At 27.3% G+C, this 19,619-nt stretch overlaps 1 protein-coding gene across 3 annotated transcripts in view; it reads left to right on the top strand.

Annotated features, from left to right (window-relative positions):
- Positions 1-2,133: 2,133 nt before the first annotated feature.
- The window catches only part of LOC107447978 (G patch domain-containing protein 1), a 37,918-nt gene continuing 20,432 nt past the window's right edge, over positions 2,134-19,619 (top strand). The window contains exons 1-7 of one of the 3 annotated variants that reach the window (XM_016063034.5): positions 2,134-2,385; positions 3,917-4,045; positions 4,698-4,783; positions 6,538-6,689; positions 10,098-10,233; positions 15,271-15,477; positions 17,098-17,215. In XM_016063034.5, coding sequence (XP_015918520.1) covers positions 2,322-2,385; positions 3,917-4,045; positions 4,698-4,783; positions 6,538-6,689; positions 10,098-10,233; positions 15,271-15,477; positions 17,098-17,215 — 892 coding nt within the window. In that variant the 5' untranslated portion in view covers positions 2,134-2,321. Of the gene's footprint in view, positions 2,386-3,916; positions 4,046-4,697; positions 4,784-6,537; positions 6,690-8,578; positions 8,881-10,097; positions 10,234-15,270; positions 15,478-17,097; positions 17,216-19,619 lie in introns of those variants that run through there. The other 2 variants (XM_043041496.3, XM_043041488.3) reach the window with 2 other exon arrangements.

The raw sequence follows: 19,619 nt of genomic DNA, 5'->3' as shown, positions 1-19,619 counted from the left end.
ATAACGTTTGATCTAATGATCGGATCTTCCTGTTCTAGAACTCATTCTTAATGGTTTGAAGGAGTGAATATGCTAATCAATTAATGTAGACGATATTTCAAGCTACGAAACTAGACAAAAAAAACGTACTTCCTCTGAAAAAACATACCTTTTCTCGATGAATTCGAATTTCTGACCCCTAAAATATAGGGGTTAGCTACAATCTGGGTCCCCATAGTTTGGTCAGGAGAGTGATCCAAAATTTGGAACCCTTAATGCAAATTTTACTTTTTGTGTTTTCAACCATATCTCGAGAAATTCTAAAGCGAATTGAGAAATTTTTGCACACAATTATAAAATTCGTTCATCCAGAGATAATTCCATGCAAAAAATAAATTTCAGTAAGTATTTATTATTTGTTATTGTTTCAGAAAATAATTGTGAAAAAAATTTTGAGTTGTAAGTTATGAAATTTTTTGCATCATTTTAAAGAATGCTATTTGATGTAATAAACTGCAAAATCGGTAGAACAGTTCCAGAGAAATTGAACTTAAAAAAAGTCAGATACTTAAAATTCGATTTCTCAGCAACTGTTCCACCGATTTTGCTCAAATTTTGTTCTTTGCTATATAAAATTGCGTTCTTTCAAAACGGTACAAAAAAAATGTTAGACCTTATAATTCAAGATGTTTTCAACTATTCTTAAATAAAATAATAAAAAAAATAATAATTACTAAATGTTACTTTTTTAGCATAGTTATTATCTTAGGATAAACGAATTTTATAATTGTGTGTAAAAAATTTCCAATTCACTTGAAAAGTTCTCGAGATATAGCGTACACTGCATCTAGTACGAGTGGTTCTTTAGAGGTGCTAGCAAATATTTAGAAACTATAATTAAACGAGCATTCATTCTACATACTATTACGTTATTCATTTACATACTATTACAACATATTCACGCTTTAAGAGCGTCAGTCAATGTTTAAAAATTACATGCAAGACGAACTGCTTGCGCATGAGCGAATTACATTTATGTGCATTGATGAGTTTTTCGCGCGTGGAAAGTTATCACCAATTTTGTTCTCATTCACATTCGAAACATATCGCATGCTTTGAGAGTGGTTTGTAGTCGACTTCGCGTGATGATCGTCGGGCTACCGAAGGAGGATCAAAATTGTGATGGCATGTCTTCGGATCATCCTCAGGGATGTTTCCCAGACCGTCGCCAATAGCCAATTGTGCAGCTCTAGTGTGACATAAATTAACAACAACAACAATTGAGAGTGGTTCCTAAGAGACAGTTCACAATCCATTTGATTCACTCAATATTGATATCTCGGTTGAGGGAAAAGGATAACTTGTAAGAGAGCCTGCGTAGAGAGTGTTATTCCCAGCGTTAAACGCATCCTATTCGAGCGTTCGAATAGCTTTCACTGGCAAATTGCTAAGTGAAAGACATCCGATAGATGGGAGGAAAAATGAAGATCGCAGCCCGTTGACAAAATCCATTCAATAGCACGAGGTTATAGGTTTTCCCGAGGATTAGAAACGCGAAGTCAAAATGACGCTATTTTTCTATCCCTAGCTTGTTCGATGGTTGCGAGTTTAGAGCTCAAGAAGAGTTTTTCAAAGACGAACATACTTCGTCCCGCAGTGACACGGATGATCGTTAAGACACGGTTCCCAGCATATCACCGAAGTCAAGCAACACTGACTACGGTCAGTGTGCGGGTGGGTAACCACTTGGATCAGTCTGCGTAGGGACCGAGGGTGTGCGGTATTGGTCCTCGTTAAACTGTGCTACTGTAAAGTGCTCGACTTCGCGCACAGGTCATCGAGGCTACCGAAGCGGGGGTGCCATCCCCTCCGCAGAGGATCAAAATTGAGATGGCATGTCTTCGGATCATCCTCCGGGATGTTTCCCAGACCGTCGCCAATAGCCCATTGTGCAGCTCTAGTGCGACGTAAATTAACAACAACAACAACGAACATATTTCACCAATCACTATTGAAGTTACGTAAATTGCATGCAACAAGAATGTGACTTGGAAAAAAAATCATATTTCTTGTATTATGACGTCATGGTGTTATTTTCTAAATGAAAAACAATTCTCGAATCATATTTGCTACTTAAACTTCATGAAAATAAGCAGTTTTAAGCTTTTACAATTATTCATCAATCAAACAATCACCTGTCTCACATTTTCTTCTCCGTTAAAATATAAATAAACATTAAAGTTATAGAATTTATTGTGCACAATGGTTATTTTTTAGTTGATGTCAAATGTAATGCTTTAATAATTTTTCATTACTGATTTTTAATTACTTAGTAATCAAATATGACTGAGGAAGAAGAAGAAGATTATATATTTTATGGGACACCTCTGGAAGATATTGAAGACGGTATAACAAAATGTCTTCTAATTTAAAAAAATTTCTCACTATAAGTGGATTTTTATTTCTTTTTATATCACTTATCTGATCAGATGTATGAGTTTCTGTAATCACAGTTTATCATGCACAAAATATCTTGATTAAAAAAAAAGCTGTGTGATTTCAAATAATAAATTTTGGAAATGAGTATTCTTTAAATTACCTTATATAACTAGGGGATATTTATTTTGAATTTTGATGTTTTAATTCGCTTGAAAGTTGAAATATGTGCATGGTAATAGAAACAGTACCTATATGTTTTTATACAATTACATTATTTTTATTGTGCACAGGCAGGTTGCTTTCATTACATCTGAAATTAATGACTCATAACTATTCAAAAAATCATCTTCTCCAAAAGAATTCATAAATATTTCATTCTCGGGACAAAAGTTTTTGTCAGATCCCTTCTACAAAACATAAATGACTTATTTTCATATTTTGTAGAATTTGTGAAGATTATTTTTGAAAAAATCAAAAGATTTAAGTTTTATAAATGTACAATCGAATTTCCTAAGGTTTTCTTTTAAAATTTGAATTAAGAAACATTAACTTTCTTTTATATAGAGTTTTGATTCTGCCCTGGTACCCTTGTCCCTGCCTTCCTTCTCTTAAGTGTGGCATTTTTGTAAAAGTGATAATAGGTGTTTCTCTTGATCTATTTATCCATGTTCTACTTCAAGTAAACCTCTAAGCATGCTGCATTCTCTCTGACTTTTGTACTTAAAGTGATGATAAGATTAAACACTGTTTATAATAATACATAGAATGCACAACATTTGTCTCACAAAATTTAAGACTTTATTTTTTGGTCAAAAGTATTCAGTTTTTTTTTTCTTTCTTTAAGAAAAATCAGACTAAATGTATAAGATAAAGTTTAAAAAGCAATAAAAAATAATGTTAAAAAATCTGTAACACTTCAACTTAGTTGTTTTTTGTTATATAGATTACTAAGATAACAAGTACAATGACCCTTTTTCTTTTGTGTAAAACATAAGGAATTAGTATTCACTTTACCAGAATATTTTTTCTAAAAATATTAAGTCATAACTTTATTTAAAACTCAATTAAGATTATAAAAAAAATCAAATCAAGAAACTTGGGACATACTCATTTTTTATTTTAAAACTTTCTACCTTGAGAATTTTTACTATTTTTTTCTGTTTTGTGTTACAAACTTTATAACCCAACTGTGGTATACTGAAATTTGTAAAATATTGAAGTTCATATTTATTAATTTTTGTTGACACACTGTTTCATTTTATGCTGATATAGAAACAAAATCATTTTTTTCTTTTATTTAACATTATGTGTATTTTAAAAGTATGTGCATCATAAAAAAAAGCAGCAGAACCATATTTTCTAATATTTATTAGCATGATTATTTATTTTTCACTTAACTATATAAACTCTAAATTTTTTTCCATATTAAATCCAGTTGACACGAAATGAAGAACTACTTAACATTTCTACAATTATTACACTTAATTCAAATTTTTAGAGTATGTGTTGCGTAAAAAAGCTGCAAGAGAGTTAGAAGTGCGAGATGAAAAAGGTCGTCGAAGATTTCATGGAGCATTTACTGGAGGGTTTTCTGCAGGTTATTTCAATACTGTTGGTACAAAAGAAGGTAAATATTATTTTAACTTTCATAAATGCTCAATTTTCATTATGTAAATATGAAGTACAATAATTTATGTTATGCTTGTTCATTAACATTTTTCTATCCTGACTCTATATTTTGAATTTATTACTTTATTTAATTGTTGATAAATGATATTACTTGAGTTTTCTATAATGGGAAAATATTTTTTGTTAAGTTAAGAAATATGTGGTATACTTGTTCACTGCTGTTTTCTTGTTTAATTTCTTTTAAAACTAATAATAAATAATACATATATCTATTGAAAAGGCACAAAGCTTACTGAGTTACATTAAATAAGAAAAATATAGATACATAACATATACATCATATATACATATACATCATAATTTTCTAAATGATTATGTATTTATAGAAATTAAGATGACAATCCCTTAAATATTTGCTTGTTTTGGTTCTAAATTATCAGTTCTTCATTATGTTTAAAACATTAGAAATGAAATCCTATGAACAAAAATCATATACTATATATATTAAACATAAAAAACATTTAATCATTCTTAACTGGTAGCACAATAATGTAAAATGAAGCATGCTTGATTATCAATAAAGGAATTTTCTTGACATTTTGAATGTATATTTTATTTAAATTTTTCTTTTGAAATGTTTTATTCTATAGGATGGGCACCATCATCATTTGTTTCATCACGAAGTAAAACTGCTGAACGTATTCAACAAAATCCAGAGGATTTTATGGATGAAGAGGTAGATGATCATTTATTGCAATGCACCTTTAATGCATTAATCTACTAAAAGTAGCTCTGTATTTCAGGGAAATATCAATTTATTTGTAAAACACCAACAAAGAATAACAACATTTATTATTTTGTTATAAAGAAGTAAATTCTCCCATTGAAATTAAAAAGTATTGTGAAAGAAATAAGAGTTCACATCATAAGGGACTTGTGCACTACACAAATCTTATTAAATTAGCCTGGAGTCTGCTATATAATATAAAAAGATTAACTCTACATACTTTTAAAAAACATATATTATAGTTCTTATGTGATGAGAAATTTTTTTAATTAAAACGTTATATCTACTGAATGCCTTTAAAGCATTAACTTTGGATTTTTAGCACTGTCAAAAGATAAATTTTTATCTGAAGACTCTTTTTTTTTATTTTTTTTTTTAATGTAAACCGGCATCTAAGTGTAACTTATAACAATTGTGCAATATAATGATATACATAAATAAAAACTTGTTAGTTAATTCTTCAGCAGTAATTGACAACCTGTGATGCAAGTCTTGGTTTATAATGGCTTTACTGACTGCTTAAAAATTTCTTTGGGTGTCTTAATTATTACCTTTAAGATAATAAATTAATATTGATTAATAAATTCAAATTTTATCTAAATACCATTTCATCAAGTTATGAAACTTAAAAATCATAAGTGAAAAAGTGTGAGGTTGAATTTTTTTTTTTTTTTCTTTCTTTTGTAAAACTTAAAATATTTATAAAAAATATTTCCGCTTTTACTAAATGGTGTACTGTACAAGGTATGACTATTGAAATTTTTCAGTTTTCTTTACTTACTGTGCCTTTTTATTATGATAAAGATTTAATTGAAAATAAATTAATCTAGATTATATTAAAACTTACCTGTGACTAAAAAAAATAAATTATTTTATAGAATCCACCATAAAAATAATATGAAGGCCATAGAAATTTTTTAAAAATAAATGGATGTTTTTTATGCATAATTTATAACACTATGAATTTGTAAGAACATTTTTCCGAAAAATTTAAGCTAAAACTGATTGAAATAAACAGCAAAAAAATTTTTTTGGTCTTGACTCATATATGGATAGTTTTTTCAAACTTAAAATAGCATTTAATCAAAACAATATTTTTCATATTTCAAGATATAATAAACTTTTTCAACTTTTAACAGACTTCATTAAAATATTTTCAGTTTTTTTTTCTTTTTACATTTAAAGTTTTTAAATATTGAAATTATAAAATCAGATTTTTATAGAAATATTTTTAAAAGAAGCAAGTATTTTTTTCAAATACAAAATAGGGACTTTGGTACAAAATTGATCAGGAAATTTCATCTTTAATTTACTTAAACTAATTGAAGTTAAATAAAATGGTGTAGAAGGAACTGTAAAATGTGTTGTTTTTATAAATAATTTGTTAGCGGTCAATTTAGTTTTTGAATTATTATAATAATGATGTAAAGAAATTTTGTTTCACAATTTTCCCCATATTACCGAGTTTGTAAGTTTAGGGTGAATCTTTTTTTTATACTGGATACTGCTAATCAAATTTTACTTTTAAAATTGTTTTTTTATTAAAGATGTTGAAATTTTTATGAAATTTAATTTTCTGTATGATATTTTATTTTAATGTTCTTATTTATGAATAAAACATGTTTTTATGATAGAAATCATTTATAAAAACTATCTTTTTTTTTTAAATAATTTTTTGTCATCATATTCTTCTTCTTCTTAAGGATTTGGGAGAGTTTGGTTTTGCTCCAAAAAAAATCCATACATCCTATAAATTTCAAGATCCAAACTCAGAAGTCAAAAAAAGGAAATTTAATGAGGCAGATAGTGTTATTCCTGGTGAAGCACCGTTAAAGGAATTAATTAAGCCTGTTAGGTAATGTATTAACTCTCCATCTCTCTTTTTTAATAAAAGTAAAAGTATTTTTATTTTATAGCATATTTAACTTTCTTGTAATCATTAATTGCAGTTACAATAGAAGTCTGTTATAACAATACATCAAAGCAGATGAAACTGTCTTTATAGTAAAATTGTTCTAAGCAAATATACATATTTAATAAATTCAAAAAAACTTAATGAAATAAATATATTTATCTCTCTTTCTCTTATTTTAAACAACTTTTTTGATTTAAAATACACGTTTAAGTAGTAAACTGTTTTTATTCATAGATTTTAGACTGAATATAGCTCTGTACTTTATGAAGGCAGAAATTTTTATTACTGGAATGTTTGAACAAGTTTCCAAATCGTCACAAGAAAATTAAATAACGGGTCATACCTTTTGGTGTCATTAATAACAGTAAATTTTAATAGTAAGCTGTCTGGAAAGGAAATATGGGAATATGTTTGGTATGTTGTCAACGAAAGGCACATTCTTTTGAAGTGCATGGCAGGATTTCTAAAATTAGGGGAAAAACTTTTCTTTTAGTGTGCAGATGATAACTTACCCATGCATTGCCTTATAAAAATAAAGAATTGAAATTGGGCGACAGAAATGATATAAATTTTTTGTTTTTCAGTATGAATATTAAGAATAAATAAAAAGTTCTCTCATTTAAAAAAAATTTGCATGCAATATTGCTCACTTGATCAGCAAGAAAATGCATTTTTCCCATAATAGCAGAAGGCTAACAATTTTTAACTCATTATAAACATACAATCTTTGTATATATAAAACATTAGCATTTTAATGGTGACTTAGAAATTTATCCTAATAGCATACTTCTTGTAGTATGCCCTACTTATCATATCTAGTTTTTACTATACAGTGTAAAGTCGCGTATCCGGAATCGGTGGGACTTCCAGAAGTCCGTATAATAGATTTTTCCTTATAATTCCTTTAATATACCCCCAAGGTAAACAAGCTTAAAATGATTTAATAAACGATCTGAATCTAAGAAGCAAAAAATAAATAAACGTTATTTTTAAGGGGAACAATGTTTTAGCATTAGAATATCTAAATCAAATCTAAAATATTAGGAAAAAAATATTATTGCTGAAAATATGGAAAACAAAAAAATTTAACAGTTATGAAAATATTAATCCGCCATTTTGAACTAGAACGATTCAAGCAGGAAGGGGAAATTAATGTCATTCTGGAACAAAGCTTAAAATGATCTAAATCTAAGAAGCAAAAAATAAATAAACATTATTTTTAAGGGGAATAATGTTTTAGTATTAGAATATCTAATCAATAAAATATGAAATATTAGAAAAAAAATATTATTGCTTAAAATATAGAAAACAAAAAAAAATTGACATATGAAAATAATAATCCGCCATTTTTAACTAGAATGATTCAAGTAAGAAAAGGAAATTCCCGCCATTAATTAAAGTGGTAGGTGGAGGAGAAAAATTCATTTCCTCCTTATTTGTGAAAGAAAATAAGTGTAAAAAGGTGATCATTTAAGTTGAGGATGGGGAAGTAACAAATTATTGTTTTCTCTCCAATCATTGGCTATCAATCAAGCATAAAGGCGGGGCACGCTGATCGGGTTCTCTTTATTTTTTCTTCTATGACTGAAAGAATCTGCTAAAGAGAGAATGTTACCCCCTTTTTCCCCCCGCCTCCTAAATATAACATGGTATGGGGAAGAACGAATGTTTTGTTTCTCAAGGACATATATCCTTTTAGACCCATTCAAATTTTCCATTTTGACTCCCCCTCCACCTTAACGCTTACCCCGTTTACCCTTTTCCACAGTATTTCTTCTTACAATAAAAAGGTTCCAGGAAATGCCTCTTTTACTAGCCACCTGCATGGGAAAGGAGGGGGGAGGGGATTCAGTTGTGGTCTTTTGAAAACAAATCTCCCTCTTTTTCCTACATTCCAAGGGAGGAGCGTCACTAACGGTCACTCAATGGTCTTGGTAGATCTTCACTTCTCCTTTCTGGTGATTTATGGGTTCGATGCAAAAAAGAGAAAATGTGTCAAAAGACTTATTTTTTTTTCTTTTTTTTATGGAAAGGGGATGATGGAGAGATGTTTGATTATTTTGATTGTTAAAAAGTGTCCGGGAAATCGACCCTTCCGGGAAAGGGACGTCCGGATATGGGACGTTACACTGTATATCATTTTATTTAATACTTCAATTAATAAAAGTTATACTTTTATTTATTAATTATTAATAGAGTAAAACAAAGTATTAATGTTTGCTTTTATCTTATCTTTAATTTCATTGTTTTTCCATTGATCAAAGATCCTCAAATTTTATAGACAATTTTTTCTTTCATAATTTTCTTTACTTACTTTCATTCACATTTTTAACTTTATTGTGTTGTAGTTCTAAAACATAATGTTTGTATGATAAAAAAAAATTTTAGAATAAAACTTTTATTGAATTTTTTAAATTCGCATTCATCATTATTGTCATTTCTTAGCATCAAATTCTTATTCTTTTAATACTTTCATTAAATTTTTATAATTTAAAAGTATTTAATGAAGTTTACTTTAAATATGCATTAGTTGTCAAATATATTTTTAATCTGCAATCGAAAGATTCATAGGTGTCACTATAATCAATCATTTTCTTGTTTAAATAAAATAAGTGAATTGAACAATGCAACCTCATTCCTGATTGAACTGTAAAGTTAGACAAACTTGTCAGCTATTACGTGAAGAACTTTGAAAGTATTGATTTTTCAGCAGTCAATTTATGTCCAACTTATTGCAGTCTATTTATACCCGGCTCTCTTGTAATCAAAAATCGATGATCAACTTTTCCACCACGATATACAGAGTAATTTTTACTTAAAGATTTGTTACTAGCAATTTCTACCTTACGGTTATTCGGAAACCTTTGGATCATCCTAAATTAATTTGAATTTCACTGGATCATGATACTAGTGTTTTGAAAAACATTTCATTGATATTAGTGAAAATCAATGCAGTAATAAAAGTCTACTGACCTCTATGTCAAACTTAATTTGGTATTGACAATTTGGAAGTAAGGACGCAGTTTTCATCTGGTTTTTCTAGTTAGAAAGGCTGCTTTGTATTTTTTTAAAAATTATATTGAAGCCCCATTATAAAGAGTCTAAATAAAATGGAATAACTTATTAAATTGAAAACTGATTTTAACATCTAAGGGAAATTACAAAATTTATAATGTCTGGTCTGGGTCTAAATCCCTGTAAACAAATTTATGTTGCCCTAAAATCTGGCAGTTGTATGTTTGCTATCAATATATTTTTCTTTATAAAACTTTTATTAAATTTAAACTATATTACCCTTATTATTCTTATTTGTATTATATTTAACTTTTGTCATTTTTCATTTGACAGGGATTCCATAGGAATTGAAATTTTAAAAAGACTTGGTTGGCGCCCTGGTCAAGGTATTGGTCCTCGCAGGAAAAAACAAGGAGCTAATGCTAAAGTATATGGTTGTTCTCTTCCTGAGTCTGAGTCTTTATCACCTGTGAGTTGTATTTTGAGTGAAGTATTTAAATTTGAAAATTAAGTCTTCTGCATTGATTATTGCTATTTAAATTAATTTAACCTAAATTTCTCTAAATTATTTTTTTTAATACAATATTCTCAATATGACTCAAATTGAACTTTCAATACATGCTCTAATGGATTTGATCTTCTTTTGTAACAGATTTGCTCATATATATATTTATATACCTTTCATTTTTTATTGCAGTTACGGATATTATTTTTTTATTTACATTATTCTTATTACAGAATTCACTTAGTTATGTTAAACTCTGTTTATTTTTTAGTAAATATCATCTATTATGTAATTGTCAATTTGTATAATATCTACCTAATAAAAACTATAATTCTATCTTTTTAAATTTTTTTTTTTGGTGTATAAGTGATTTAGGCTCTTTCAAAAAAAGTACCTGAATTTTCACTTATCAGATATCATGCACCTAATATTGCTTAGCACCAGAGTTGGCCAAAAAAGTAATCAATTACATTTTTTGATTACAGTAATCAATTACTTGTAATCGTGATTACAATTTTCAAAAATTTTGATTACAGCTGTGATCATGATTACAATATTAATTACAGTAATCAATTACTTGTAATCGTGATTACAAAGTTTGATTACAGCTGTAATCATGATTACATAGTCGATTACAGTAATCAATTACTTGTAATCATGATTACAACTTTCAAAAAAAATTTATTACAGCTGTAATTATGATTACAATTTTGATTACAGTAATCAATTACTTGTAATCATGATTCCAAGTAATTGCGATTACATGTAATCACAACAAAAACGATTACGGGGAATTATGATTACAAGTAATCAAAATATATGATTACATGTAATCATGATTACATGTAATTTGATTACATGTAATTATGATTACATGTAATCTAAATACACGATTACAAGACTTATTCTCATAAATGATTATATTTTCCAGTGGATAGTATAATGTATTTTATAATGATACATTTTGCATGTATTTGCATGTACTGCATTTTGTACGTATTTGTATACGTACAAATGAATGTAACTAAAATGTATGTGCATATGTTCAGACATCTTAGTTTCACACACATGTACATGCACTTATATTGTAAGTATAAAATATATGTACGTATGTATATAGATAATAATTACGTACATATGTGCAAACAATGTAGACATGTACATTTATACACAATGAATATATGCATTTTATGCAAATATTTGTGTATGTAAAATGTGTATCTATGTTCATGTACGCATGTATATACAAGTACTTGTTGTTTGTACGAACATGCATACATTGTCTGTACAATGTATGTCCCATGCATGCATGTGCAATTTATTTATGAACAGTATAATATATGTATGCATGTACAATATAGGTATATATGTAGTATGTATAATATATGTGTGTATACATGTACATGATATGCATGTCCAATGTATTCATGTACATATACACAATACAGTGTTTTCATCATAGAAAAAAATGGGTGAGAATTTCTCACCCTTTCTCAAAAACAGGGTGAGATTTAAAAAAGTTAAGTGAGATTTCTAAAAATTAAAAAAAAAAAACAGACTTGAAAAATAAAAATCATTTCTTTAATTATAATGCATTTTTAACGTCTTCTAATTTTTGAAGCATTGAATATTTTTTCTGCATCATCATATGGAAAATGTTCTACATCTACTTTTTCATCAGCTATTCTCATTAGGTTGCTTAAATGCGTATTTGTTTTGATTGTTTCTACCCACATTTGTTTTATTTTCATGTGTCCGTTTCGGAGTAGAAGATATTGCCCTTAGAAAGTATTTGTCCATCTTACATTAATGTGCAAAAAATTTGAACGTCTTACATGAAGAAACCTTACCTACGGTAAGCTCGTTTTTGCAGAGAAATGATTTCTGGAAGAGGTTCCGTGGTTCGGAGGGATGGTGTTCTGTTCTTCTTAAAGGTTCTGAACAATACTGGTAAATAGGGAAGCTAGATAATGGGGCAGATGTTGAAAATAATGAGAGATCCATTAAGAAAAGTGAAACGGATTTTATTCTAAATGGCGGAATGAGAAATTTTTTTCAAAATGCGAGAAATTCGCTAATTTCGAAATTGGTTTATAAAATGCGCAAATTTCTCGCGGTAATTATTTTTTAATGCGAGAAAAGAAAAAAATATGCGATATTCTCGCGCTGTAGTGAAAACACTGGACAATATGTTCATGTTCAATGTATGTATCCAAATATGCATAACACATTTGTGTACAATTGTACGTACATTAGGCGTATTTATATTTCACATATATTCATACATACATTTGACATGCATAACGTATGTACATACACACATTTGAGATGCATATATTGCTCAGTTGTATATATTGTACAGATGTATAGACATATAGCATACAGATGTATATTCATATAATGAATACATGATGAAATGAACATAAAATGCTCATATAATGTACATATGTGTGTACATATACAGTACATATGTGCATAAAAATATTGGGCATAATTCTTTCGTACAAATTTTACATGTGTACATGCATGCTGTCCCTATCTATGCATATGTACATATGTCCAATGAATGTATCCACACGTGTACAATACACGTATGTTACATGTATGCATATCCATATGTACTATATATGCATGTACAATACATGAATGTATGTACATACATTGTACACGCGTACATACATTACACATATACATATGTACATTACATTTATGTCTAAATATGTGTACAATGCAATAAATAAAATGCATATAAGTTAACTTTTAATGACTCAATCAAGTTAAATGACAAAATCAAACGATATTTAAATTTAGTTTTCAGCTTTAATTGTTCTAAATCATTTTGAGATTCTTTGAATAAAAAATTATTTTCAGGTATTTTCATGAAATGCTTGACAATACAGATTTTTTTTTTATAACATTATGCATGATTCATAGAAATTTTTTAAATGGTAAAAAAAATGATAAATTTTGCGTGTGGAAATAATATTTAGAAATTTAAAATAAAATTATTGTTTGCTTTCTAAAAAATATGAGGTCGAGTTTTATATGCCTCAGAATAAATTTTAAAACAAACTTTAATGACTTTACTTATATAAATTTTTTTAATGTATGCACAATGTATGTGTGTATTGTAATTACATATATTTAAATGTATGCATGTATTTATACATTACTTGTAATTATGCGCATGTATACATTGTATGTACATGCATACATTGTGCATATAACTATTTTTTGTACATCCATACATTACATGCGCATAAGTATTAACAAAGTATGTAGTTATACAAATACATACGTACACTGTACATAAGTACATACTTTGCGTGTACATATATCGATGTACATATAAATGTGCATGTATACATGTACGCATTTTATTTATGCAACTATGTGCATATATTGCACCTTTAAATAACATTCTTACATATTGTACTTAAATACGTACAATTTTATATACATACGTACATTGTATATATGTGATATTATCGTAAATTTATACAATGTATGTACTTAAGTACATAAAAGCATGCAAACGCATAAACATTATTTTCATATACGTTCATACATATATTGTCTATGTATACAAAGATACAAAACAGTGCCTTTTTGTACAAACTAACACACATGCCTATATGTATCATAAGTGCATAATTATATGTACTAAGCATATGCGTATTGCATTAAGTATATTACTATATAATTATGAATATTGTACATTCATGCGTGCGTAATTCTATGTACATAGAAATATTTAAACTCATGCATACTTACATAATGAATTTGCATTTAGTATACAATCGTAATAACTTGTAATCGTATAGTTTGATTACAAGTAATCACAATTACATGTAATCATGATTACATGTAATCATATATTTTGATTACTTGTAATCGTAATTCCCCATAATCGTTTTCGTTGTGATTACTTGCAATTGCAATTACTTGGAATCATGATTACAAGTAATTGATTACTGTAATCAAAATTGTAATCATGATTACAGCTGTAATCAAAATTTTTTGAAAGTTGTAATCATGATTACTGTAATCGACTATGTAATCATGATTACAGCTGTAATCAAACTTTGTAATCATGATTACAAGTAATTGATTACTGTAATTGAAAAATGTAATCGATTACATTTTCGCTCTACTCTGATGTAATCAAAAATTTTGATTACTTGTAATCGTGATTACATGTAATTGATTACATAGCAGTAATTATCTGTAATCAATTACAATTGTAATCGATTACTGTAATCGACGGCCAACTCTGCTTAGCACTACATAATAATGTATTAAAATTTTTCATTAAATTTTCCATCTTATTTCTCCACAAAGCTTAAATTTTTTAAAATTAAAAATCCATTTTCTTTTGATATTGTGTAAAAGAGCATTTTTGGTTTATGCCAATAAACTTAAAGACTATGAGGTAAAAAAGTCTGGTATTAACAAAGAAAGATAAAATAACCTTGATTTGTGGATTATTTAACAAACGTTTCCCCTAACACCACAGAATTTTTCTTTGCAAGTGTTACTGAATTTTAAGGAATTAACTGTCCGGTAACTAGTATTCAAATGGCTAATTATTTATATTTTAAAAAAAGTCCTTTGACTAGTATAAAGTTTACAAGAACTATTTTTAGGTTTTATTTGACAAGTATCATAACAAAAGATCCTAATGATTGTTGTACATAAGAATATTTTATATTTGACATTTTGACACAACAATGGCATATTAGACAGCTTTTGGTCAAACTTATATGTTTATTAAATGAATTGCTAAAGTTGCTTTTACTTTTTAAAATGAACCAAAAGCTGCTTTATTGAAAAGTAAAATATGCATTTTATTTTATTCAATATTGTGAAAATGCTTAAAATAATATTGTTATTCAAGCCATTAATACAATATGGTAAATACATAATTATGATTTTATTAATTTAGTTTCAGGTTTTTATTTGCTTTCAAAAACATATAATTAACTAGAATTTGTTTTTTAGGATGATGATCCATTTATGTTATCTTACACTTTTGCTCCTGAAGACACCAATGAAGTAGTTTATAAGCCAAAGGATGATTGTTTTGGCTTGGGTTACATTGGATTATCTAAACAATCTGTTTTAAGTGCAAGATTTGATAAAGACAATCCTACAGCTACAAAATCATTTCTCAAAAAAGACAAGAGAAAAATAGCAATAACTGGTCAAGTAAGAAATGCTCTCTAATGTTCTATTTGATTGCTTTATTTATTTCACTTTATAAAACTAATTTTGCACTTTTATTGATTTAAAAAAACTTGAAGAAATCAATAACATTAATAATTTGCTAACTGCATACATTAGTTTTTAATTTTACATTTTAGTTTGATTTTACATAATTTGACCAGTTTCTATCATAATATTATGTGGAGTAACAGCAGATAACATAGAATTGTTTTTGGAAATTTTCAAAAATCCAATTTGAATAATGTAATTAAAATTCTAATGCTACCAAATTATTATGGTTGTCAATAGAATAGACAGATTATTGTTAGTATCCAATTTTTAATGTCATAGAATTGTTTATAAAATTACTACAGTTGGAAATGAGATTAAAAAAACAGCTTTAAATTTTTATTATTATTGTTCAACAACTTATTTATATTTAAATACAGACAAAAGTAACTTTTTACTCAGCTGTTTGAAAACTTTTTTTTATGTGCAATCATAGAGCCTGGTCATCTATGCCATGTATGCCTAATTAGTCTAAATTTGAATTCCTCAATCAGCAATTGAATTAGCCTACAAAAAAACTTATTTTTATTTTGATCAAATTGAGTTATTTATTTATAGCTTAGTTAATTGAAAGATACTATCATTATAAGGATTTTTTCTGTTTTATCTATTACATTATTTTACTTAATCTAAAACATTATAAAAAGAATTAACCAACCTGATGATGACTAACAGTTTTTAAATGTGTATTTCAGATTTTTTAGAAGTTAGCTATTGATGGATTGGTTTATTACATCAAAATTGTCAAAAAATCAAAATTGTTCTAAAATTAAATTTCCTTTCTTTGTTTTCTTGTTTATTTATTTAAAATTGTGTATTTTAACTAATAATACTGTCACTACTAACTTTGCATAATTTCTGCAAATGTTGAAAGCGTCTAAGACTAACAGAAAAAATATACAATTTTTTTAACATTTTGTTGATTGGCAATTTTACACTGAAACTGTATCATGCCACCAGCTATTATTTTGTAATTTAATATCGAAATAAACTAAAACGTTCTAAATAAACTCCAATAAATTTTATTCATAAATTAAACTTTTGAATATTCTATATCGCCCAGGGTTTCATAAATTTAGACATATAATGTCTTGTATTCATCTGGAAAAGTTTTTCTTTTCTTCTACTACCAAACTAATACAAAAAAAGTGTTAATTTTTTATGAGTAGCCTAATATGTACTTGTTCTTTTTTCAAGTGATCTTTTTTTACAGAACTTTTTTTTTTGTCAATTAGTGTGTAAATATTACCTGTTAGACTACACTTTACTTCGAAATTGTTTGTTATTTCAAAGTTTCTGCTTTTTAAAATTCAATTTCTTTATTTTTTATAAAGTACATTCTAGTCTATTTAATGCATTTGCCATTTTCTTTTGACCACTATTTTTTTTTCTTTACTTGTTTTTATTTTAGTAAAAAACTAAGTTTCATGGATGTTGTTAAAATCATTTTTAGGAATAATTCAACATTCGTTCATTATTTAACTAATTAATAATGTATGCAAAAAAAATTATTTGTATGCATATAATTAATAATATTTAATTTTATGTTTTTAGGCTTTTGGAGTTGGAGCATTTGAAGATGATGATGAAGATGTTTATAGTAAAGATGATATGTCGCAATATGATTTTTCTGACTTCGACCCTGAATCTGATCAAACATCATCAAAATCAGGTAATAAAATTTCATCAAGTTATGATGTTTTTCATAAAGTATCTTTAATTGTCAGCATTGTTAAACCTGTTTATAACAAATTAATTTACAAATAAAGTTTAAATTGGGCTAAATTACCAACAAAAAAAAATTTTCATAAAAATCATTCGTATATACATGTTCCTCATCACTCTGAATTGAAGCACAGGACTTCTATCATAGTTCTCCATCTCACTCCATTTCTGGCCAAATATTTTACCTCTCTCCATGTCTTTCCTATTTTTTCAATTCTTTTAAAATCGTCCTGCACCAAGTATTTTTAGGTTTTCCTCTTTTTTCTATTGTCCTGAGGGTTCCAATCAAAAACTTATTTTACTTTAAATTTTCCAGGTTTAAGTAAAACATGACCAATCCATTTCCATCCATTAATATCCACTTCAATTATTTTCTGTTTTGCTTTTCTAAGGATTTCTGAGTTACAAATTTTATTAAGATTTTTCTTAAACTGTTGTTAATAGATGGGTCATTCTCACGAAAACTGTCATTTTTCAGTTCATAAAATCCCAAAAAAGTAAAGTGAATAAAAAGCTCTGAAACTTTTTTATATTAATCGAAATATGTAATGGCATTATAAAGAAAGTATATATCCTATAAATTATACTTAATATTTAAATAAATTAATTAATTTCACTGTTCAAAAAGTGAGGGAATGATATTTTATTTTAATACATGTTTTTCTCTAAGTTACAGCTACCTGAAGTTTGAAAATGATAACATACTAAGTATATCTAACATTTATTATAATTTAGTTTTATAAACTTAATAGTTTTTAAAGGTTTGGGAAATGTAATAATATACTCATCTTGAATCATTCCCTCACTCTATACACTAGTGAGGGAATGACAAATTTAATGAAATTTAAAAATAACAGTTAGGCCTAATTAATTTCTGAAATCAATCACATACAATTATATTCATACAAGAAAGCAACATATAATTATCCACTTTCTCGATGAAGTTGTATTTTATTTTACTCTAAAAAACGACATGAGGGAATGACAAATGTAAAAAATTTTACCTGGTTTGATTCATTCAAATTTATTCCACAGCAAAGCTTCTTTAAGTTGAAGATGGAAACATACTGCAATTTTGTTCTATGGTGCCAGTTGTTAACTGCTGAAGTTTTTATTAAAATATTTTTATTCTAAGAAGATTGCAGGTGATAAGAACATTGTTGTGAGGAAATGACGTGAAACACTAGGGACAAAGTTTAAAATAGTGCTGTGTTAATATTTTTATCAGAAATTAAATTTACAATTGATTTTCTTTTTGGTTTTTGAATATCTCAATATTCTGAAATAAAAAACACGAATTTGTAAATTTTTTTATTTTTATTTCAGAAACAATTTTTTCTTTTTTTGAATCAACAGTGGGGACAAGTGAGGGAATGACGTATTGGTGTATTTCAATTACCTAAAATAAGAAATAAATAAAAATTGATAGTTTTATTTTTATTCTTTTGTTAGCCTGCATTCTGAAGGACACTTTCGCTGAAATTTTTTTTTTCATAAGTTGTAAAACAAACATAAAATATACTGGGGACATGAAAATGACTGTTTTTGTGAGAATGACCCAGATAGTCAAAGTTTTTCATGTTATTTTTATTGCAGTGCTACTGTCTCAGATCCTTTTTTTCAGCTCCTTTTTTTCAGCGATTGTTCAACAGTCAGCATGCTAAATAAATTATCACTACCACCTTGATGACATTGAGCTCAACCTATTTAATAAAACTTTACCCACCTTTTATGCATCACCCTTTTTCAGACATATGTTATCATATTTTAGGTCATTAAAAACATTTTGAGGTTTTTTTTAATTTTTTTGCAATATCCAAACTGTAGAGTAAACTTTCTGCAAATGCTATTTTTATGCTAATTTCAAAATTTTCATGCTATTATTCAACTGTTATAAATTTTTGATTCTTTTTTTTTGTGGAAAAAAAAACTTTGTGTTTACAGACTATCAAATGTCTGTTGAGAAAATTTATACTATGCTGAAAAATTCAACATTTTAATTAAGAAAACACAAGCAAATACAAGAGTAGCAGAAGTAACAATGAGTAGATTCTATTTAATGGTTCTCATATAGCAACATCTGCTAGTCTAGGCAGTGACAACCCATTATTTCTTATTCATTTATTTCCATGCCATATTCCTATAAGGCTACAGCCTTGCAGACGGATAAGGGATCTTATAATGTTGTACTTTATTACCTAAAGTTTTTTTTTTTTTGAAAAATATTTTAAGAAAATGAAATTTTTATTAACAGTAAGACATTTTTTTTTTTTTTTGAATGGCAATTTTAATAAAATAATATTTCAAAAGTGTGTGTTACATAAATTGTCCGACAAAAGTGTTATTCATAT

This window comes from Parasteatoda tepidariorum, chromosome 3 (assembly GCF_982258835.1).
Source record: "Parasteatoda tepidariorum strain Cologne lab strain chromosome 3, Ptep-v5.0, whole genome shotgun sequence".
NCBI lineage: Eukaryota > Metazoa > Arthropoda > Arachnida > Araneae > Theridiidae > Parasteatoda > Parasteatoda tepidariorum.
The sequence above is the reverse complement of the archived record's forward strand: the minus strand, read 5'-3'. Positions and strand labels throughout refer to the sequence as shown.